General features: G+C 50.9%; 1 protein-coding gene and 2 pseudogenes across 1 annotated transcript; 2 read left to right on the forward strand and 1 right to left on the reverse strand.

Moving 5' to 3' along the window:
- The window catches only part of LOC119696322, a 2,199,709-nt pseudogene that overhangs the window by 1,540,372 nt on the left and 635,129 nt on the right, over positions 1-24,208 (reverse strand).
- Positions 1-24,208, forward strand: part of LOC119696323 — a 1,148,804-nt pseudogene that overhangs the window by 541,100 nt on the left and 583,496 nt on the right.
- Positions 13,515-14,447, forward strand: LOC119696354 (olfactory receptor 14C36-like). The gene has a single exon (XM_038126061.1). It carries the CDS (start codon positions 13,515-13,517, stop codon positions 14,445-14,447), a length of 933 nt encoding a protein of 310 aa, XP_037981989.1.

A 24,208-nucleotide genomic window follows, 5' to 3' on the forward strand; every position in this document is an offset into this window, starting at 1 on the left:
GCTCAGTCCAGGCTGCCTGGAATGGTGTCACCTTTCTGCAAGGGACAGTGTGAGCAGAAATGATGTCTGGCAGCAGAATTCTCTGAGTCCCGCAGCTGAATTCTCTGTCCCTGTTGTTTCCCTGGATCTCTGTTGCAGATGGAAGCTGCTGGTGCCATCCTCACCTTGAACCTCTCTATGGAATGCAAGCAGATGCTCCCAGGTGTGTTAAGCAGGATTTGCTCAATGATTCTATAAAACTTTTCTATTCCCCATGGAACCAAGGGGCCATGGTGACACAGCAGGGCCACGTGGATCCAGTGGTCCATTGTGACACTGTGGATCCAAGGAGACCATGGAGACACCCCCAGAACCTCCTGGAACCAAGGAGTCCATGGTGACCCAGCGGGGCTGCATGGAGCCAATGGTCCATGGTGACACTGCCCATCCAAGGAGGCCATTGTGACCCTGCGGAAGCTCATGGAGCCAGGGAGGCCATTGTGACACTGGAGAACTTCATGGCACCAAATATCCATGGAGACACAGCAGGGCATGATGGGAACCAAGGAACTGCTGCTGGCAGTGCGGAAACTCATGGAGCCAGGGGCCCTTGTGGCACTGCAGAACCAGCACAGCTGCTGGACCTTGTCCCCTGGCCCTGCACAGCTCCTTGGCAGGCACGGCAGCAGCAGCACCCTGGGAGCCTGGGGAATGCCCCTCTGGGATCCATGGCACACACTCCCAGGGGCTGGAATTCCAGTTCCCAGACAGGAAAAGATGTCCCTGCCCTTAAAGGCAAAGCTCTTAAGAATGAGCCTGTCCTAGACTGACATTATGATGCTTGTATACCCATTCGTGTGCTCTGTTTATGCTGGATATTATGTTCTGTGCCTTCAAGACTGGCTCTGAAGAGCGAATGTTTTGTTCTGGTTTAGTTATCAGCCTGCTCACCCATGCCTGGTAGGACACAGAGAAGGGGCAGTGCATAGTGTGGCTTTTGCTTTTTGCTTGGCTTTTTGCTTTGCTCTTGCTTCTGCTTTGCTCCTGCTTTGCTCTTGCTTCTGCTCATTAGTTAGTTTAGCTAAGTAGCCCGAATTTTTCCCTGGACTGTTTTTTCCTTTCCCTTTTTTGAAACTACTTGAACCTGTTCCAGACTGGGACCTGGGAAACACCGAGAGTTTGCACCTTGTGGCCTGCAGCAGCCATCCCCAGTGCCAGAGGGACCGACAACAGAGCGACCACTCCCAAGAGAGACTTTCTGAGTTTGTCATCCTTTTCAGAGTGGTGAAAGAGCGTTGTCATCCAGTATTGTTCATTCTGTGTGCTGGGGGGGTGCTGTGCCTGTTAAATTAACAGGTTCTTTCCACTTGTCTCTGACGAATCCTTTCTGAAATGGTTGGGGGGAGGGGCCGTGTGAGTTTGCTTTCTGGAGGGGCCCCCTTTTGGAGATTTTCTACCAAATTTGCCCTAAACCAGGACAAAATTTGGTGCCCAATGCGTGGAGCTTGAGAGCGAGTGGAAAAAACCCTGTTTTGAGTGCATTTTGGTTGCCATTACTCTGTGTTGGTATAAAGCAGGTAATAGCCATGGTTTTTGAATTCATAATGTCTCTTGGGTGAAGGCTTGCATGCATTTCTGGTCCCTAGGGTTTTTGAGATCTTAATACCTCTATGGTCCCTAGGTTTATTTTCTCATCCAGAAATAGCTCTGGTATTGTCCCTAATACGTAGTTTTTACAGCAGAGGGGTAGTGGCCAGAATAGCTATGCTGTTGGCCTTGGTGGTAATGGTTTGTAAGAAGTTGATAAAGGTGCTGGGGTCTGTTCCAGGTATGACTGGTTCATGGCTATGGTTATGCACCCAGTTTGTCAGAGGAGGAGCAGGGGATGAGGCTTTTCAGCCTTTGCTTTCCTTCTTCTCCTCTGAATCTGTTACCTCCCTGTTGGAGAATGTTCAGATTCCCCTGAATATTAAAGAGACCATCTTTCTGGTATTTATTCTGGTAAGCTTCCTCTATACAGTCTGCAGCTTCTCTAGAATGAGGGCTGAGATTTCTAGAGGGGCTGATGGGACCCCTGACCCAGGAGTAGACCCAGGCGTGGAAAATCCTGAGTGGGGTGGGAAATGGGAGGATATGGGCCAAATCCTGAAGGAATTCTCTGACCCTGTAGTGTGGGACTTTCCCCATGAACAAATTCAGAACCCACCTGAGGTGGGGAAATAGCTGAAAGAGAAGTACCATGATGACCCTGAGGAGAAAAAGATCATTGCAGTGAGCTGGGCCCTGGCATATGCTTATCACACGCTGCTAGATACTCTAGGGCAGCAGACAGAGGCAGGGGAGCAGGGAGATAAATCAGCAGCTATCCCAGTCACTCAGGCTGCAGCCAACACCCCAGGCTCAAAGCCAGCAGCCAAACCAGACAGTGAGCCTAAGCCAGCAGCTAAACCAGACAATAAGCCTCAACCAATGGCTGCTGCTACTGGCACTAGAAGTGGAAATGGCACAGACGAGACCGATCGACCAGTGGATGATGATGATGATTGTGATGCAGGAGATGTACCTTCAACACGTCATGACATAAAATCAGGAGTCAGAGCAACAGGCGCAAGATCAGAAGCCAATAGTGAGTCCTTTTCCCTGAAGGACCTTTGTGGCCCAAGGAAGGATTACACCTGACGACCTGATGAATCCATAATTAGCTGACTAGTCCGTCTTTGGGATGCTGCAGGCGAGGCTACAATTCTGGACGGCACTGAGGCGAGGCATTTGGGATCCCTGTCACATGATCCTGTCATCAACCAAGGAATGATGAGGGGGGCTGACCCTCACAGCCTCTGGGCACGGGTCTTGGATAGTGGTGCACAAAGGTACCTGTGTGCAGACGATCTCTATATGCAGCAAACCCAGTGGAAGACCATAGAACAAGGGATCCAATGCCTGAGAGAAATGGCAGTGGCAGAGATCATCTTCTCAGATGACATAACAACTAGGAATCCAGACTTGGTACCATGCATGTCTGTGATGTGGCAAAAACTTGTACGACTTGGGCCACATGAATATGCTTCTGCTTTAGCCATAATGCAGCGGGATGACAGGGATGAGACCGTTCCTGATATGGCAAAGAAGCTGCGAGCATATGCAGGTGCTGTACATGGCCCAACACATGCCAGAATCGCAGCGGTGGAGACACGTCTGCAGAAGTTAGAGGACAAGATAGAGGAAAATCATAAAAAGCTCAAAGAAGAAATTTAGGTAGACCTTCTCCAAATCTCAGCAGTACAGATCAGAGGTTCTGGTACCCAATGCAGACGTTTCCCAGATGGAGAGAGAAGGTACACCCCACGAGCTGAGCTGTGGTTCTTCCTGCGTGATTGTGGAGAAAACATGAGGAGATGGGATGGAAAATCTGCTGCTGCTCTGGCCCAACGGGTGTGTGAATGGAAGGAAGACAGGGCTCAGAGAGGAAGTTCCACCAGAAGGGAAGCAGCTCCAGTTGCCCGTAGCCAAACTGCCAGGTATGATGATGATGATGATGATGATGATGACATGTCTGATCCCCTTGAAGGAGCCTCCAAGACATATGCCCAGGGAAAGAAGGATAGCCAGGCTTAGAGGGGCCCTGCCTCTGGCCAGGTAGAGGCTAGGGAAAACCGTGTTTTCTGCACTGTGTGGATTCGTTGGCCTGGCACATCAGAACCACAAGAGTATAAAGCTTTGGTTGACACTGGTGCACAGTGCACATTAATCCCATCAAGACATGTGGGGACAGAATCTGTTTCTATTGCTGGTGTGACGGGGGGATCCCAGGATTTCACTTTGGTGGAAGCTGATGTGAGCCTGACGGGAAATGAGTGGAAGAAACACCCTATTGTGACTGGCCCAGAGGCCCCATGTATTTTGGGCATAGATTATCTCCAAAGTGGGTATTTCAAAGACCCAAAAGGACTCAAGTGGGCATTTGGGATAGCAGCTGTAGCGACAGAGGGCGTCCAGCAATTGAACACCTTGCGTGGACTGTCCAAGAATCCATCTACAGTGGGACTCCTGAAGGGAGAAGAGCAACAGGTACCAATTGCCACTTCCACAGTGCATCGTCGACAGTATAGAACCACTGGAGATGCTGTGATTGCCATCCATAAGATGATCCGAGAGCTGGAGAGCATGGGGTGGTCAGCAAAACCCACTCACCCTTCAACAGCCCCATTTGGCCTGTGCATAAGTCTGACAGAGAATGGAGATTGACGGTGGACTACCGTGCATTGAATGAAGTGACTCCACCACTGAGCGCTGCTGTGCCAGACATATTAGAGCTCCACTACGAGCTGGAGTCCAAGGCAGCAAAGTGGTGTGCCACTATCAACATTGCCAGTGCATTTTTCTCCATTCCTCTGGCAGCAGAATGCAGGCCTCAGTTTGCCTTCACGTGGAGGGGAGTGCAGTACACCTGGAACCGACTGCCCCAGGGGTGGAAGCACAGCCCCACCATGGACTGATCCAGAGTGCACTAGAAAAGGGTGAGGCTCCAGAACATCTACAGTATATGGATGACATCATTGTGTGGGGAACACATCCGCAGAAGTGTTTGTGAAAGGAGAGAAAATCATCCAAATCCTCCTGGGAGCTGGTTTTGCCATCAAAAAGAGCAAAGTAAAGGGACCTGCTCGGGGAATTCAGTTCCTAGGCGTAAAGTGGCAAGATGGTCGATGTCAGATTCCAACTGAGGTCATCAACAAGATCACAGCAATGTCTCCACCAACCAATTAGAAGGAGACACAAGCTTTCCTAGGTACCATAGGCTTTTGGAGAATGCATTTTCCTTAGTACAGGCAGATCGTGAGCCCTTTTTACCTGGTCACCCATCAGAAGAACACTTTCCCCTGGGACCCTGAGCAGCAACAAGCCTTTGCCCAGATTAAGCAGGAGATCGCTCATGCAGTAGCCCTTGGCCCAGTCAGGACAGGACCAGAGGTGAGGAACATGCTCTACTCTGCAGCCGGGAACCATGGTCTGTCCTGGAGCCTTTGGCAGAAGGTGCCTGGGGAGACTCGAGGTCAACCACTGGGATTATGGATCTGAAGCTACAGAGGGTCTGAATCTAACTAGACTCCAACAGAGAAAGAGATCTTGGCTGCCTATGAAGGAGTCCAAGCTGCCTCCGAGGTGATTGGCACAGAAGCACAACTCCTCCTGGCACCCTGACTGCCGGTGCTGGGGTGGATGTTCAAAGGCAAGGTTCATTCCACCCACCATGCCACCAGTGCTACATGGAGCAAGTGGATTGCTCTTATCACACAGCGTGCCTGTATTGGTAAACTGAATCCCCTGGAATTTTGGAGGTAATTACAAATTGGCCCGAAGGTGAAAATTTTGGTATCACAGATGAAGAATAAGAACCAGTGACACAGGCTGAAGAAGCTCCTCCATATGACCAACTGCCCCCAGAAGAAACATGCTATGCTCTTTTTCCTGATGGTTTTTGCTGCATTGTGGGAATGAAACGAAAGTGGAAAGCAGCCGTATGGAGCCCCACACAACAGGTTGCACAAGCTACCAAAGTAGAAGTTGGATCGAGCCAACTTGCTGAACTCAAAACCGTTCACCTGGCCCTGGACATTGCAGAAAGAGAGAAGTGGCCAAAGCTCTACCTCTGCACTGACTCATGGATGGTAGCCAATGCTCTGTGGGGATGGCTGGAGAGGTGGAAAGAGGCTAACTGGCAGTGTAAAAGAAAACAAATTTGAGCTGCTGAAGGGTGGAAAGACATCGCTACCAGGGTAGGGAGGCTACCTGTGAGGGTCCACCATGTAGATTCCCATGTCCCCAAGAGTAGAGCCAATGAGGAGCACCAAAACAATGAGCAGGTAGACCAGGCTGCAAAGATAGGGGTGTCCAAGATAGACCTAGATTGGGAACACAAGGGAGAGTTATTCCTAGCTCGATGGGCCCATGATGCCTCAGGCCATCAGGGCAGAGATGCCACCTATAAGTGGGGACAGGACTGAGGGGTGGATTTAAGCATGGACAGTGTTTCTCAGCTTATCCATGACTGTGAGACGTGTGCTGCCATCAAGCAGGCCAAGCGAGTGAAGCCCCTGTGGTATGGTGGGCGATGGTCCAAGTACAAGTATGGGGAGGCCTGGCAGATTGACTACATCACACTGCCCCAGACACGCCAAGGCAAGCGCTACGTGCTGACCATAGTGGAAGCCACCACAGGATGGTCGGAGATCTACCCTGTGCCTCACACCACTGCCTGGAACACCAGCTTGGGCCGTGAAAAGCAAACCCTGTGGAGACATGGCACCCCTGAGGGAATTGAGTTGGACAACGGGACCTGACGGATAAAGGAAGACTTGCACATCCGATGATGAACAACAAGCCTCAAACTTTATTGATAGACACGCATATTTATATTGGTGTTAATAAGGCTAATACATATTGCAAAAGGCGAGCTCATTATTGGTTAGTTACTTATCAGCCGACTACACCTACTTCTGCATTCTTGTAGTAATACTGTTACGACTTTTCTGCTTTTCTTCATATTTCTAGCTGATTTCTAGCTGAATATCTTCCCTCCCTTTTCTACTGTTGCAGCAAGGGCACAGTGTCCTTGCCTTATATGGAAACTGACTGCTGACTCCTATACCTGTCTCCTTGCTTAACCAAGGGTATTACGTCTAAATGGCCTCTCTCAGCTAGCTAACTGTCCACAAAACTCTCCACAGCTATCTCCTGTTAATTGGACAGTTTTCTTTATCTTTGCCTCAACCAATCCTCCCTCAGGGGAGATATCTTCTGGTAATGGGCCATTGGGTCTCACTGCATGACTGATAAAATTACATCATCCCATTGTGAGATACTCTGCCCAGAGTGAGGAGCCAAGCATTCCTACCTGGATATAATCTGAGATTTTGGGACACCAGTACAGCCTTTCCACTGGATTCCCAGAGGAGCAGCCTTTTCCCCACTGGATTCCCAGAGGAGCAGCCTTTTCCTTACCGGATTCCCAGAGGAAGACCAGGCCCATCTACACCACCACTGGACCTTCAGAGGAAAACTACATCCTTCTACAGGATCACTGCTGCAACAGAAGCACACTTGTTGCTCCAGGAGCACTGCAGCCACCATTCAATCGGACTCCTACCAACACCCTGACCAACAGGTGTTCTGACTCTGTCAGCAGGTTGTTTTTTTTTTTGTTTGTTTGTACTATTACATTTGAATTTTTAGTTTTCCTAGTAAAGAACTGTTATTCCCATTCCAACATCTTTGCCTGAGAGCATCTTAATTTCAAAATGATAAAAATTCAGAGGGAGCAAATTTACATTTTCCATTTTAAGGGAGGCTCCTGCCTTCCTTAGTGGACACCTGTCTTTTCAAACCAAGGCATTAACCTTTAGGGGAAAATTGAAAATACATAACCCTCACTCAGAAGTCTCCTAAGCCAAAAGGCTGAGAAATGGCTCACTAATTCCTGAGTACTAAAGTAAGAAGCCATCTTAAAAAATAGTGATTTAGAGCCAATTGTGAGTAACCAACTCAACCGTGCCCAGTTTTATATGGAGAACCAGTTAAGTTACTAATACATAATTGCCTAGAGGTTATAAACTATCAAACTAAAGTAAGAGACAACCTAACAGATCAACCACTCCAAAGTGGAAAAGGGTTGTACATCGATGGATCTTCACAGGTAATAAAGGGGCACAGGATATCGGGGTGCGCTATAGTGGATGAAGGGTGAGTGGCCATAGAAAAGTCACCTTCCAACTGGTCAGCCCAGAGTGTGAGCTATATGCCCTAAAGCGAGCTCTGGAAATATTGGCACAGGAAAGGGAAACAACATATACCAACTAAAAATATGCTTTCAGAGTAGTGCATACCATTGGAAAAATTTGGGAAGAGAGGGGGCTATTAAATTCAAAGGGAAAGGGACTGATTCCTGAAAAACTTGTTTTAGAAGAGTTAGAAACCTTATAATTGCCAGAGGAAGTAGCAGTGATGTGTGTTAAAGGACATAAAAAGAGGTGACTCAGGAGGCACGAGGGAACAATTTATCTGATTTAGAAGCTAAAAATGCAACTGAATCAGAGTCAGAAAAATTAATCATAATATTAACAGCCATGAGAGAAATGCAAAAAGTCCCCATATTCAGTGGGACAGAAGAGGAAGAACTCCTTAAAATAGGAGACAAGAAAGATAACAAAGGGAAGTGGAGATTAGCAGATGGGAGGCAAATGTTGAATAAAAGCCTGGCCAAGAAAATGCTAGAAGGCAAACATGGAACAACACATTGGGGTGCACAAGCACTAAGTGATCAATTTCTGAGGGATTGGGGATGCATAGGAATTTTCAGAATAGCTAAGCAACTGACTGAATGGTGTGTGATATGTCAACAAGTGAATAAGAAGGTCATGAGGAAAACACCCAGAGGAGGGCAAGAACTAGCCTTATGGCCCTTCCAAAACGTCCAAGTAGACTTTACCAAGCTTCCTTTCATACCGTGGTGGAAGTTTTTGCCAGTGATAGTTGATCACTAGACTCATTGGGTAGAGGTGGTACCCACTGTGAAAGCCAATGCCAATGTTGTGAGTAAAACACTTCTAGAATCAATCATTCCCCAATATGGGATGGCAAACAGGATTGATTCAGACCAGGGAACTCATTTCACATCAAAGATTATGTTGAAAGTTGTTCAGGCCCTGGGAGTGAAATGGGAATTACACACTCCATGACATCCACAGAGTTCTGGTTGTGTAGAGAGGATGAATCAAACTCTGAAAAGAGCTCTAGTTAAGCTAATGACTGAAACCCAAATGTCATCGATCAAATGTCTCCCTTTGGCCTTCTTAAGAATTAGAACCCAACCCCAGTCAGATCTGGGGGTCTCACCCTATGAAATGATGTTTGGGTTACCCTTCCTGACCTCACCCCAGAAGGTTGCCCCCTGTGAGGAAGGGGAAACCAATGCCAAGAAATAAGTTCTGTCTAGAGCACAAACCTTAGAAGGGCTAAGACATAAAGGGGCAATTCCTCAAACTACCACCCTGGATTTCAGAACCCATAATATTAATCCTGGGGATTGGGTGATGATTAAGTCATGGAGAGATCAGCCTCTCACTCCTCAGTGGGAAGGTCCCTTTCAGGCATTGCTCACCACCGAATTGGCTGTATGAACTGCAGAGCGGGGATGGACTCATGGCAACAGAGTCAAAGGCCTGGTAGAATGTCGGAACCCAGGACACCCCTCTGGATGCCCTGGATGGCCTGAACCCCTGGCAGGGGGCTCTGAGACCCTGGCATGCAGCCAAAGACATGTGGTGTTTTGATCTTAGCCCATGGAGCAAATTACCAACTCTGTATGAAGAACTACAAGCCACACACAAAAGTTTAGGCAGCATAGTAGAGATAGTCACAAAGTGAAGGGAAGAGTTTCTGAGTGCTGTACGGGGGTGGGGGGGGGGGTGGGGGTTGACCTCTGTACAGTGGGGTTTGGATTTTGTACATGGGGGTCTGAGGCTCCAAGATGGAGGAATCAGGGCGTGCCTTGTCCTCCTACTTTCTTCTTCCTAGCCTCCATGATTTGGGCAATGTTGGCACTTTTAGATTGGTTTAGAATAGAAGCCAACTGTCTAACATAGGTGGTAGCTATTGGAACGGAATTGTAAATACAGTACACATAGCTTTTAGTATAAAAGACAGCACCAGCCTGAAGGGCGGAGAGTGTGCCTTTGTCTGACCTGCTGAATGGGCTGCAGCAGCTCAGGGAGAAAATCTTTTAGATAACACATAATAAACAACTTGAGACCAGACAACTGCAAACTATTGAGTCTTTCTTTGAAGGCACGGGTTGGAGGAGAGACTTTTCCACCTTTCAGAGTCACCCTGACCAGGGGGAGGCTCCAACAGTAGAAGAACCCAAAGAGTGGACTATAACATCCAGGCTGGGTGAAACGAGATTGACTCTCAAGCAGAGACTGAAAGACAACCAGAAAAACACCAAGACACCCAGAAAGTAGAGTCAAGCTTCCACCAACCAGCTGGAGAACTGTCTTCCTGTTTTAATGGTGAGAATTACCAGCATCTGGTGAGGGGAAGTACACAAGGGACTGTAAAAGGTAATGGGACAGCTTCCTTAGAAAATAAGACAAAAGAAGGAGGGCAAGACTGGGTTGGCCCCTTTGTTTGCTACCAAGAAGACTCCAAAACCCTGCTGCGGGTAGCAACCCTGTAGGCATGGTAAGGTAGGAACAAAAGGCCATAGCAGACCTCTATCATTCCTCAGTTGTGTTTTAATACAACAGGGACTAGAGGTCTTTCCCTCTAGTCCCTGTTGTATTAAAAGTTGGCCTCTGTACTCACCCCTAAGATACACTGACGATGGGCAGCAACGACACAGGCACGGTAGATGGGAGTCAAAGCCATACCAGATCTCTGTGATGCCCTTTTGTCCATTCCAAATAAGTGTGTCTAAGGAAAGCCTGAGATCTTTTTTTTTCCTCTTCCCACTGTCCTTGCCCATGTCAACAGATGCTGGTGTGACTCATTCAAGAGAGAGAGAATTTTTTTTACTTAATTTTTCCAGCAAAATGACTTCTAGAAAAAGAAAAGGGGGGTTTATTATAAATGAGTAATCCTATGGTTGACTCTCACAATTAAGGGGTGAATATTAAATATATGTTAAGAGAAGTTTGATAGATGTATAGCTATCTTTCCTCTCCCCCTTGCCTTGTTATCACAGAATGGCCTCAGTAGTTGGGGCATTTGGGAGGGTGGGCTTGTTACTATGGCAGCACCTGACCTCCAATCAAGCTGTAAGAAGGTGATCTCCACCACTGGACAGCGAAGAAGGAGTTGATTGACAAGACTTTGAGAGGGGCTAGAGGTATAAAAGACAGAACATCCATTTTTTTAGATGGGCACCTGGTGACTGAATCCTTTCACTCCAGCACTGTATTCTTTTTTTTATTCAGTCTTCTGCTGTATTTCAATAGGATCCTAATAAACCATTTAATATTTTCAAAGTGAAAATCATTTCTCACATGAGGTTGGGGAATGTGAGGCAAGGCTGTCCACACTGGGTCAGCTCTCAAGGTAAAACTTCTCTGACCGGGCCAGACCTCTTCAGGAGAGACCTTGGATCAATATCAATCACAGAATGCTGCAATCAGCTCTTCACAAAAGAGAACAGTAAAAAAATATACTCTTTAAAATAGGATTACATATTTCTTAGAAGCTCTTTGAAATATTTCTCCATAACTGTAAAAGGAACACTTCCTGATGAACTGTTCCAGACCAAGGGGAAATCAGGGAAGACCCATGATTTGTCAGGACTTGCTTGATCCTAATGAGCTCAGTGGTACATTTGGAGATGAACCCTGGAACCTCAGGGCCTGAGAGGAGATTGCACAAACCTTTCCAGGAGTCAAAGTCAGAGGAAACACCCCAAAGTGTCTCAAAGCATAAATGGGTCCCACTGAGGTCCATCCCCAACACAGGGTCCTCATGGACTCCTTGGAAATGAGAACTGGAGGCCAGGATGGCACAAAAACCTCTCAGAAACTCAGTGTGGAAAGGAAAAATCCAAAGTACTTTAAAAACTTTGAGTATCTCAAAGTATTAATGAGCCCCAAAGAGTATCAACACAGAGCTCTCAAGGGACTCGTTAAAGCAGATAATTAATGCCAGTGATGCGTGAAATTTTCACATTGAGTCTGTATCAAAAGGGAAACACCAAGTACCTTAAAATACCTGAACTTCCGTAAAGTACTAATGAGCCCCACTGAGTGTTGTTACTGAGAAAGAACCTCAAGGGACTAATTACAGCAGATAATTGGAGGCCATGATTGCAAAAAGCTCTCAGAGACTCCAAGGCAAAAGCCAAACCCAAAGTCCTTTGAAAACCCTGCAGTTCCTGGGAGCATCAAGGAGCCCCCAGGGCCATTGCTGAGCAAGGCTCCCCAGGGACTCCTTCCAGCAGATCCTTGAGGCCACTGGTATGTGGGCTAGGGGGGGATGCTGAGGGCAGGACAAGGGGCTGACAGTGGCCAGCCTGGCTGGGGCTGTGCCAGGAGGCCCCAGTGCCTCAGGACAAGGTGTCTCCTGCCAGCCCTTGGTGGCACAGACCCTGCTGTGCCCCAGGGCACCAAGACTTGGCTTCTCTTTGTCCCCACCTGTCATCACTGCCTGCAGTTCTCTGCTCTGCCTGGGGCCTGGGGACACTTTCTCTGTGGTGTTCCTCCCTGGGACCCATTAAAAGTCCAAGAAACTTTGGAGTGTGATTGTGACTCGGAGTTCTGGAGAGGTTTCTTCAGCTGCCTCTCAGGGCCTGATGTTCAGGCCCTGAGCACAAAGCCCCAGAGGGTCATTAAAGTCCTTGTGCTGTGTCTGTGCTGCTGAGCTGGGCTGGGCTCCTGGCACAGAGGCAGCTCCTGGTAAGCAAGAAGAGCTTCAAAAGCACATTTCTCTTGATGAGCAGCTCTTCTGCCAGCCCAGCAGGGCTGGGGCACTGCCTGCAGCCACCGCGGGCACAGCACAGAGGCACAGAGAGCTTCAATCAGTCAGGGCTGGGAAGGTGCAGAGAAGTGCCTGGGGCAGAATCCCTGCCAGCCCTTGGCACAGGAACCTCTGGCTGCAGGACAATGCAGCTGCAGCTCCTGCAGTGATCTCCTACAGCTGCAACATCCCAATGCCTACAGACCCTGTGAGTACATTCTCTGATTATCTCTTTTGCAGAGCAGCCAGGGGTGCCCAGGGCTGTCCTGCAGAGCAGGCTCCTGCAGCCCAGGGCGCTGTGCTGGGGCAGGGACTCTGCTGCCTGCCAGGGACAGCTCTCAGCCAGCCCTGGCAGCTGCTCCCAGCACTTGAGGACAAGATCTGGGTGGCAGGAGACAGCTGGTAAGGCTTGGAAGTGTTGTCGTTTTGTGGTGAGGATGCTGCATTGTTCAGGGCTGCTCCCAGCATGGCATTTAACTGCAGAACATTTCCAAGTAGATTATACAGGGAGCACAGCAAGTCAGGGACAGCATAAAAGGAAAACCCTGCTTTTTAAATCTACTGTTAAGGTTTGCCTGGTTGGGGAATTGCAGATAGACATCCATCTCTCACTTCAGGGAGAGAAAAATTAAAAAAAAAAATTGTCTCAGATCTGAATAAACCAAGCAGTGACAGAAATCAGGACAGGGCCCCTGACAGGCAGCATCGGTGACACTTTTCCAGCCTCCTCAGGGTTGCTCTGATGTTGCCATCAGAGCCTACAGAGCCAGAGCTGCCTGGAGCACTCTCAGGGCTGGGAGGGGTCTGCAGCGCAGAGCTGAGCCCCCAGGCCTGGGCTGGGCTCTGGCAGCACTGGCAGGGCCCAGCCCTGGGCACAGGGAAGCAGCTGCTGGCAGGGACAGCTCCAGGCAGCAGAGCCCTGGGCAGGCAGTGAGGGGCAAGTGCCCCCCAAGCTGTATTGGGATATTTAAACTCCTCTCAAAACCCAACTAATTCAAGATTACTTTTTTTACAGATCCCCATGTGCCCAGCCCCAGCAAATGTCCAACAGCAGCTCCATCAGCCACTTCCTCCTGCTGGCATTGGCAGACACGCGGCAGCTGCAGCTGCTGCACTTCTGCCTCTTGCTGGGCATCTCCCTGGCTGCCCTGCTGGGCAACGGCCTCATCATCAGCGCCGTAGCCTGCGGCCAGCACCTGCACACGCCCATGTTCTTCTTCCTGCTCAACCTGGCCCTCACTGACCTGGGCTCCATCTGCACCACTGTCCCCAAAGCCATGCACAATTCCCTCTGGGACACCAGGAACATCTCCTACACAGGATGTGCTGCACAGGTATTTCTGGTTTTTTTCTTCCTTGGATCAGAGCTTTCTCTCCTGACCGTCAGGTGCTACGACCGCTACGTGTCCATCTGCAAACCCCTGCACTACGGGACCCTCCTGGGCAGCAGAGCTTGTGCCCACATGGCAGCAGCTGCCTGGGCCAGTGGCTTACTCAATGCTCTCATGCACACGGCCAATACATTTTCCCTGCCTCTGTGCCATGGCAATGACCTGGGCCAGTTCTTCTGTGAAATCCCTGAGATGCTTCAGCTCTCCTGCTCTAAATCCTACCTCAGGGAACTGGGGCTTCTTACTGTTAGTGCCTGTTTTGGACTTGGATGTTTTGTGTTCATAGTTTTCTCCTATGTGCAGATCTTCAGGGCTGTGCTGAGGATCCCCTCTGAGCAGGGACGGCACAAAGCCTTTTCCACTTGCCTCCCTCACCTGGCCGTAGTCACCCTGTTCCTCAGCACTGGCACATTTGCCCACCTGAAGCCCCCCTCCATCTCCTCCCCATCCCTGGATCTGGCCTTGTCAGTTCTGTACTTGGTGATGCCTCCAGCCCTGAACCCACTCATCTACAGCCTGAGGAACCAGGAGCTCAAGGCTGCAGTGTGCACACTGATGACTGGATGGTTTCAGAAACATTAAAGTGCGTGCCAATTTCTGCAAATCCCTTGTAATAAAAGTAAACTTTAATACTCCTTGTTAGCTTCATTGCGGATGTTTCTTTTTTTGTTTTAATTTTTCATATTGTCCACAATGAAATGTCATTGTTTGTGCCATTTCTCATTGTGTTTCTCGCCACTTTCCCTGTGGCCACTGACTGTGTCAGTGAGGGGCGGCACTCTCAGTGGCTTTAAAACGACATAAAGGATCTCCCAGCAAAGTTTTCTGCAGAGATGCCCTTTGGTTGCCTTCTCTGGAGCTGCAGCAGCAATGTCTGTGTGCAGAGCTGGGGGCAGATCAGTGCTGGCCCAGCAGCTGTGCCCAGCAGCAGCAGCACTTGGTGTTGCCAGTGCTGCTGCCGTGGCCCTGCCCCGCTGCCCTGGTGGCCCTGGTGTTGCTGTAGGGCCTGAGTGCTCTCGGGGCCAGGCACAGTGCTGGGGGTGGCAGTGCCGGGGCTGCAGCAGGGACAGGCCATGGGCACTGCTGGGGCAGCGCTGACGCCTCAGGCCAGGGCCTGGGGGCTGCAGGCTCCTTGCCCAGGCTCTCTCAAGAACACACCCAGGCCAATGCTCAGCACAGAAAACCCCCGTGAGCAGCCCCAGGGTGGCCGTGGCCAGGCTGGGGGCAAACAGCATGGCTGGGGCTCTGCAAGGGCCCTGGGGAAGACGGGAAGGAGCAGCAGAGCAGGGGCTGATCCATCCCCAGTGCGCTGGACAGCCCAGGGCAGCGTCCCAGAGTGTCCTCATGGAGCTGCCAACACCATCCCCCCTCTGCAGCCCTGGCCTCTCCCCCAGCTCACACAGGTGCCGCATCCTTGCAGGCACAGGCACGGCAGCACTGGCTCAGGAGCCCCTGTTTGCATTGCACACAGCAGGCGGGAGCACCCCCATGCTGCTGCTGTGGGGACATGAACCTGAGGGAGCACAAATGCCATCAGCCCCTGGGGCCACCAAGGGCTGGGGGACACCAGGGAAAGCACTCAGCTTTGTCCTGGCCTCTGCAGCCAGCCAGAAAGTTTGTTCCCATCAGCTGGGAGTTTGCTGTGCCACTGCAGACGCTGTTGCTCAGAGCCAGGGCTGCCTGGCAGCCACCCCCTAACTGCCCTGAGCATTTCCTTGGCTTCACCTTTGCTTTTTCTACTCTTCTCTGGTACAAATTTCTTCCTCTTGCCCAGCCCTGTTCCCTGCCCTGCAAACAGCCCATCCCTGTTTGCCCTTTCCTCTCTGGCCCCACTCCCCATTGCAGTTCCTGACTTGGCACCATGGGAATGGCCCTTGGGGAGCAGGATCATCCTCCAAGTGCTGCAGCAATTGTCTGCAGGCTCCTGCAGTGCCCCGTGCTGCTCCCTTGCCAGAGGCAGCCCAGGCCAGGGGTGCCCATCTGGGCTGCTGTGTCTGCCTGTGGGGCTCCCTGTTCTGGGCAGTGAGGAGGAGGTGCAGAGGCTCTGCAGGACTGACAGGATGGGCTTTGGGGCTGGCAGGAGAAGCTGAGGCACCTGGGCTGCTGGAGCTTCTGAACAGTAGGCCCTGGGCTCATCTTGCCACCGCTCCAAGGGTGCTTTCAGAGAATCCCAGAATCAGCAAGGTTGGAAAAGACCTTGGAGATCATCAAGTCCAACCTGTGCCCTGACACTGCCTTGTCCCTCCTGAGCCTCCTCTTCTCCAGGATAAACAACCCCAGCAGCTCCCTCAGCCACTCCTCACAGGACTTGTGTTCCAGACCCCTCACCAGCCTGGTTGCCCTTCTCTGGACACGCTCCAGCCCCTCCATGTCCTTCCTAAATTGGGGGCCCAGAACTGGACACAGCACTCGAGGTGCTGCCCAACCAGTGCCGAGCACAGGGCAAGAATCCCTGCCCTGCTCCTGCTGGCCACACCATTCCTGAGCCAGGCCAGCAGCCATTGGCCTTCTTGGCCACCTGGGCACACTGCTGCCTCATGTCCAGCCTGCTGTCCAGCAGTCCCTGCAGCTCCCTTTCTGCCTGGCTGCTCTCCAGCCACTCTGTCCCCAGCCTGTGGCTCTGCAGGGGTTGTTGTGGCCAAAGTGCAGGACCTGGCACTGGGACTTGTTAAACCTCACCTTGTTGGATTTGGTCTCTGGATCCAGCCTGTCCAGGGCCCTGTGCTGCACCCAGCTTGGTGTAATCTCTAAATTTCTGGTTGTGGACTCAATCCCCTCATGAAGATCATCACTGCAGATATTGAAATCCACACTGGCTGGCTCTGATCCCTCGGCCATCCTGTGGGTGCCCTGTGGTGGCACTCAAGGTGAGCTGTTCTATAACCTTGCCAGGCACCAAGGTCAAGGATGACAGACCTGGAGCTCCCCAGATCCTCCTTCCAGCCCTTCCTGGGGATGGGCTCACACTGGCACCTCCAGTCCTCTGGGACCTCCCTGCTGAGCCAGGACTGATGGTAAATGATGGAGAGCAGCTTGGGGAGCTTATCCACCAGCTCACTCATCCCCCAGGATGGATCCCATCTGATCCCATACACCTGTGAGCATCTGAGTGGCTCAGCAGGTCAGCAGCTGCTTCCTCCTGGATTCCAGGGGGCTGTTCTGCTCCCTGTGCCCATCTACCAGCTCAGGAGAACACTTGTCTTGAGGGCAATGTGTCCTAATATTGAAAATTGAGACAAACAAGGTGGCAAGTAGCTCAGCCTCATATTTATCTTTCGTTCCTAAATTCTCCACTGCATCCAATAAAGAGTAGAGTTTCTCCTTATACCATGTTGTGCTAACAACCTATTTCTAGAAACCTTATCTAATATTTTTCACAGAAGTGACCAGGTTAAGCTCTAATTGAGCATTCACCTCTTTCCTTTTCTTTCTGCAAGACCTAATAACATCCTTAACCACTTTGTAAGTAGCCTGACCTTCTGTCCAAAGCTGAAGAACCATCTTTTTATCCTTGAGTGCCCACATAATCTCCATGGGCAGCCAGGACAGTCATTTTTCCTCACCAGTTCATCTTTTGCCACACTGGGACAGGCTGCTCCTTCCCCCTTAAGATTACTTTCTTTAAGTGTGGCCATCCTCCCTGGACCCCTTTGTTTTTAAGGGCTGTTTCCCTTAAAAAAATCAGTACCCAATTCGGTACTCCCCAAATCAGCATCCTAAACAGGCCAAAGTCTGCCCTTCCTAATTCCAGTGTAGAAGTTTTGTTGCTGCCCCTCCTTTTTCACAGAACATTGAAAACTTGATGATTTCATGGTCACTGTGCCCCAGGCAGCCTCTGACCCCCACATCTGCCCCCAGCCCTTCTCTGTTTGTGAACAGCAGGAGACAGAGCTTTCCTCGGGAGTGGGAGTGTTAACAAAAATTTTGTAAATTTGGTAAAATAGAAAACTTCTTATTTCCTTAATGCTACCAGTGCAGCATTAAGAAGCAGCATTCTTTATTCAGCTGGATGCACGGGGATAGCTCCTCCCAAAGCCGTGCGTGCTGAGTACAGGAAAGTTTCTGTTTATTTTCTGCATTTTGCACACATATTCATTGATTGTCCTGGACTAAACACACATAGGGTAATCATTTCCCCCAAAGTTAAGACATTTCCCCTCCCCTCTACCCAAGTGTTCTTCTGTCCTGGGGGTCTCTCTGGTGGTCCCTGGTGGTCGTGGAGCCCAATGTCCCAGTGGGCCTGGCTGAGCTGGCAGGACACTGAGGCTGCTGAACTTCCAGTTCCCCTTCTCACACAAGGGGCATTGTGTGGTTTCCATAGGCCTGGGGTTTTGGAGAACAAGCTCCAGGTGTCAGCTCACCTGGTGCAGACAAGTGATCATCTGGTAACATGAGGTCACAGAGCGGGCTATGACATCACAGAGTGGGTCTTGTGGGGTCATTGAGCAGCTATGACATCATAAACTGCCTTTGTGACATCACAGAGCAGTCTGTGACATCAGAGAGACTATGACATCACAGAGTTGGCTGTGACATCACAGCTGTGTGACATTAGAGAATGGGCTGTGCCATCACAGAGGGGCTGTGTGACATCCCAGGAGGGCTGTGTCAGATCACTGGGTTGGTCACTCTGCCCCAGCTCTACCTCACAGTTTCTCCCAACAAGTCCAATGCTGTTCATGCCCAGCGGGGTCCCTTTTCCCCGGGATCCCCCCATCCCCCTGGAGCCACAGCCTCCAGCAAAGGATGTTCCACAGGATCCACCCCAGAGCCTGACATGGGGACAAGGGGCCAGGGCTGTGTGACCAGGACATCAAGGACGGGATTATTCAGGTCACTGTGGCCTGGTTTGGGTTGCCCAGGGCAGGAAAGATGTCTGGCAGCTGGAGCAGGGTTAGGGAAGGGCCTCCAAGGTGGGGCTGGAGCCCTTGGGCTGTGAGCAGAGGCTGAGGGAGCTGGGCTTGTCCAGCCCGCAGCAGGGAAGGCTGAGGGGCTCCTCATCCCAGCCTGGCAGTGCCAGCAGGGAGGTGCTGGAGAACACAGAGCCAGGCTCTTCAGCGGGGGGCCTGGTGGGAGACAAAAGCCAATGGGTGGAAGGGGAAAGGGGGGAGATCAGGACAGGACAGGAGGAGATGAAATGAGTCAGGCTGGTTTCAGCATTTCCTCAACACCAAAAGCAGCTTGAGCCCCTTCTCCATCCACCACTGACAACTTTGCAAATCAGGAATTGTTTGAGCTGTTTTGCCCCCAATCCAGGACGAGCATCCTGATACAAGAATTTAATTGTGTTTATATCTATCATGGATCCACATTTTTCTGAAATTAATTTTAGTATGGAAATCACTTGTAGATGGAGGACTCAGCAGATGCTGCTGGGACATTGCACATAGCTCAGAGAAGAGTGTGATTGTTATTAGATTGTGTCCTGTTCAACTATGGTCTGTTGGCCATGAAGAGAAACTTTGTGTGCCTCCGAGTCTCACCAGTTCCTGGCCCCCAAAGGACACACACCTGATGAGTTGTGGTTCGCACTCTAGTGGTGGCACTTGCACCTCCCTCCATCCCCAGAGCAGAGCTCCCTTGTCCCAGAAAGTGCCTGGCAATGCAGGGATGAAGGAAACAGGACAGGCTGTGGGGATCAGGGACAGGATGTGGCCAGGGATTTGGGGTGGTTGTGAGCCCAGGGGAGGACCCAGCTCTCGACCTTGGTGAACCTCATCCCATTGTCCTGGGCCCATGGCTCCAGCCTGTCCAGATCCCTCTGCAGAGCTTCCTGCCCTCCAGCACAGCCACACTCCCACCCAGCCTGGGCTCACCTGGGAACTGACTGAGGGTGCCCTCGATGGCCTCGTCCAGATCAGCAATAAAGAGATTTCACTGGCCTGGCTCCAATCCTGAGCCTTGGGGACACCCCTGGATGTGACTCCATTCCTCAGCTGCTCTGAGTGCCAGGGGTTGGATGAGGGAAATGGTGCGGTGGGGATAGGTACAAAGTGTGATTGATTGTCAGCTATGAAGCGTCTTGATTTTCAACTCTGTTCAGACTGCCTTAGAAGGTGTGGGGGTCAATATCAACTGGACATTGCTGATATCTGTCTATAAACAGGAATAGAAAACAGGGCAAAACAGTTCTCTCTTCATTGTTTTCAATACAATATATTCACTTTGAATATACTTCTGAAATCTGTCTAATTAACCACAGAAGAATTGAAAATTTAGATTATACCCCGGGGCTCTTCTTGTTCAGGAGTTTTGAACAAATCTTTATGAGCCTTCGTCAGGGAATTCCTGTAGAGTTCAAGAAAGAAGAGGCCTCTGGGGTAGGAAAATTCATCATCAACCTCCAAGTGCCTGAGGATCCATCCCCATCAGAGCAGCAATGAACAGAAATGGGCACAGCTTTGGGGCTGCCTCAGCTTTGGCATGGGCCCTGGGCCTGGAGCAGGAGCAGATCTGGAGGGCCCCAAGGCCGGGGCTCTTGTGCTGCCCTGGCCAGATGGAATGGCAGCAGGGGCTGCAGAGCTCTCAGCACCTGAGCCAGAGGGGAGCAGGGCAGCCAGGGAGCCTCCTTTGGCCTTGGCCAAGCACCTTCCCCCATGGCTGGGGCTGAGTCCTGTGGCATCTGCAGCTGCTGCTGTGCCCTTGCCAGGGGCTGAGGCCGTGGGGCCAGTGGCCAGAGCAGCCTGGGCTGAGCAGAGCTGTAGGGCCAGAGCCGGCTGGGCTGGGGAGAGGCCCTTGGTGCTGCCCTTGGTGCTGCCCTTGGTGCTGCCCTTGGGGAGAGGCCCTTGGTGCTGCCCAGAGCTCAGGGCAGCTGGCAGAGCTTGCAGGGAGCTGGGCTGGGCTCAGAGAGCCTGGCACAGAAACTATCAGTGTCCATCTCAGTCTGGCTGAGCGGGCAGGGCCAAGAAGAGCACCCCAGGGTCCGCAAATACTCTCCATGTGAGCTGAGTTTGTGACCTCCTGAGCCCTCCTATGTGCTTTGGCTGCAGTTCCAGCTTCAGAGATGCAACAGATGGGAGCACAGACAAATAATACCTGTTGGATTTTTTTCTGTATTTGCTTATACAGGTGACCTGGATCCATATGTAGACAAGGTGTTTTATGTCAAGTAAAACTGGTAGAGTGATAAAAATAATATGTTTTAGCTGAAAATATTTTATGCAAAATATACAATGAGAAATAAAAGACAGATATGATCTGAAGAGCATCTCTGAGTTTTTCAGAGATAGAGAGACTCATTGATGTCCCAGCATTCAAACCTATTCACATACTTTCCTCGTGGCTTCCTTGAGATGAGAGGTGACCACCAGAGGCCAAGGCCAGCCAGATTTTTGTCTGGGACAGCCCTTGCACATAGGGAATTTTTCAGGGGGATTAACAGTTTTGTCAATGGGCACCTGGAAAGTTGGATGGTTCTTTTCCACAGGAAGGAAATCACAGGGCCCCAGTTCTCCAGGGGCTGATGAGAGGCGGCCCTCAACATTCCAAGATCAGCTGGACCTTTCAGGTGGCCCCTGGGAGGCCAAACCAGCCAGACCTGTTCCATATTCCCTTGGTTCCATAAGGCTCCACAGTGTCACAATGTTCTCCTTGCTTTCTGAAGTGTCACACCAGTCTCCATGCTTCCATGAGGCCCTGCAGGCTCACAATGGCCCTTTGGTTCCATGTTGCCCCACAGTGTCACAATGGTCTCCATCATTCCATGGGGCCTTGCAATGCCACAATGCTCTCCATGGATCCACGGTGCCCCGCAGGATCACAACGGCCCCTTGGCTCCAGGAGGCCCTGAAGTGCAACAATGGCCTCTTGGTTGCCCAAAGCCCTGCTGCTCCACACTGGCCCCTTGGGACCATGCAGCCCAGCAGAGCCACAGTGATGTCCTTGGTTCCACGAGGCCCCACAGTGTCACCATGGTCTCCACAGAAAGGAAACCACAGAGCCCCCGTGTTTCAGGGCTTGATGAACTGCAGTCACCTGAGGCCAAGGCCAGACAGACCTGTCTGTCCTGGCAGGTTTGTCCAGGAGCAACCCTTGGATATTTGAAATTTCGAATGTTGAATCCCAATTTCAGCCCTTTTTGCCTGGAGGAGAAGGCCAGTTCTTTGCCACAGGAAGGAAAGCACGGAGCCCCTGTGTTTGGAAGGCAGGTGAGATCTGGCCCTAAGGAGGCCAAGGCCAGCCAGACCTGTCTGTAATGGCAGCTTTTGTGTAGGAGCAATCTTTGGATATAGGACTTTTGGTGGTGGAATCCCAGTTTTGGCCACGGGCACCTGGAGAAGAAGGATGGTTCTTTTCCATGAGAAGGAAACGACAGAGCCCCACTGTTTCAGGGCAGAATAGAGGTGACCACCAGAGGCCAAGGCCAGCCAGAGCAATCCATCCTGGCAGCTTTTGTCTGGGAGTAATCCCTGGATGTTGGGAATTTTGGAGGGGGAATCCCATTTTGGCCATGGATGCTTGAATGAGAAGGGAAGTTCTTTTCAATGTGAAGGAAAGCCCAGAGCCCCAGTGTTCCAGGAGTTCATGAGAAGAGACCCTCAACATGCCAAGGGCAGTTGGACCAGTCAGGCCAGGCCAACCAGAGCTGTTACCTTTTCCCTTGAATTCATGGGGCCCAGAGCATCAAACTGGCCCCTTGTTTCCATGGGGCCTGCAGTGTCAAAATGGTGGTGTCATATTGGATCCTTGGCTCCATGAGGCCCAGCTGTGTCACACTGGCCCCTTGTTTCCATGGGGCCCTGCAGTGTCACAAAGGTGGTGTCATATTGGATCCTTGGCTCCATGAGGCTCAGATGTATCACACTGGCCCTTTGTTTCCATGGGATCCCACAGTGTCACAATGGTCCCTCGCTTCCATGAGGCCTTGCAGTGTCACAGGGGTCTCCTTGGTACCACAGTGTCACAATGGACCCTTGGTTCCATGGGGATCACAATGTCAGAAGGGTCTCCTTGGTTCCTGCAGAGCTCCTTCATTCAATGGGTTCTCAAAGTGTCCTTATGGCCTCCAGGATTCCATGAGGCCCTGCGATGTCACAATGGACCTTTAGTTCCATGGGGTCCCATCCTGTTCCATGATTCCTTAGTTCCATGGGGCCCTGTAGGGTCACAATGGACTCCTTGGTTCCATGGTGCCACACAGTGAGACAACTGCCCCTTGGCCTGCCAACACTCCACAGTGTCACAATGGTTCCTTACTTCCATGAGGCCTTGTAGTGTCACAATGGCCCCTTGGCTGAGTGAGGCCCTCAGTGTCACAATAGTCTCCATGATTCCATGAGGCCTTGCAGTGTCACAACAGACCATTGGTTTCACTGAGCCCCTCAGTGTCACTGTGGTCCCCTTGGCTCCACCTGGCTCTCAAGTGCCACAATGGCCCTTTGGTTTCACAAGGCCTCAAAGTGTAAAAATGGCCTCCATGGTTCCATGAGGCCTTGCTGTGACACAATGGACCTTTGGTTCCATGATGCCCCAGAGTGACACAATGGTATCCTTGGTTCCATTAGACCCTTCATCCCATGGAAACCCACAGTGTTCACTGTAGTGCCCTTGATTGCATGAGGCCCTGCCCTGCTATAATGGCCCCTTGATTCCAGTGGGTCCCAAAGTGTCTGAATAGTCCCCATTGTTCCATGAGGCCCCACAAAGTCACTGTGGTCCCCCCTTGGTTCCACAGGGCCCCAGAGAGTGACAATGGACTCTTGGTTCCATGAGCTTTCGCACTGCCCACAACAGTCTCCTTGGTTCTGCAGTGTTACCATGGCCCCTTTGTTCCATGAGGTTCTGTAGTAGAACATGGTCACCTTGGTTCCGTGAGGTTCTGCAGTGCCACAATGGACCCATGGTTCCACGAGGCCTTGCTGTGTCAGAGTGGCCCCTTGGTTCCAAGAGGTTTCTCAGTGTCACAATGGTCTCCTGGGATCCGCAGTATCACAATGGGCCATTGGTTCAATGTGGCCCCAATGTGCCACAATGGATTTTGGTTCCATGGGGTTCTGCAGAGTCACAGTGGACCCTTTGTTCCATCAGTTTGCACAGTGTCACAGCTGACTCCTTGGTTCTGTGAGGCCTCGCTGTCACCAGATCTCCAAAATACCAGAAAAAGGATCCTTAACACTAATTTGCTCTTTAAGAGGGTCTCATTTATTCAGGCCTGAGGCCTAGTGAGGGATAACTCCTAACCTTATGGGGACATGTAATTCTACCAGCGTCACTAAATGCGTATTACAATTTATCCGTTACCATAAAACCCACCCCATGTTCCCAGATTCACTCCTTCTGATTTCGATCACTGCACCCTTGAGCCAGATGTCTTCTTCTGGCCTTCCAACCAACCTTGCTGGGAA

This window comes from Motacilla alba, unplaced genomic scaffold (assembly GCF_015832195.1).
Source record: "Motacilla alba alba isolate MOTALB_02 unplaced genomic scaffold, Motacilla_alba_V1.0_pri HiC_scaffold_28, whole genome shotgun sequence".
NCBI classification, from domain to species: Eukaryota; Metazoa; Chordata; class Aves; order Passeriformes; family Motacillidae; genus Motacilla; species Motacilla alba.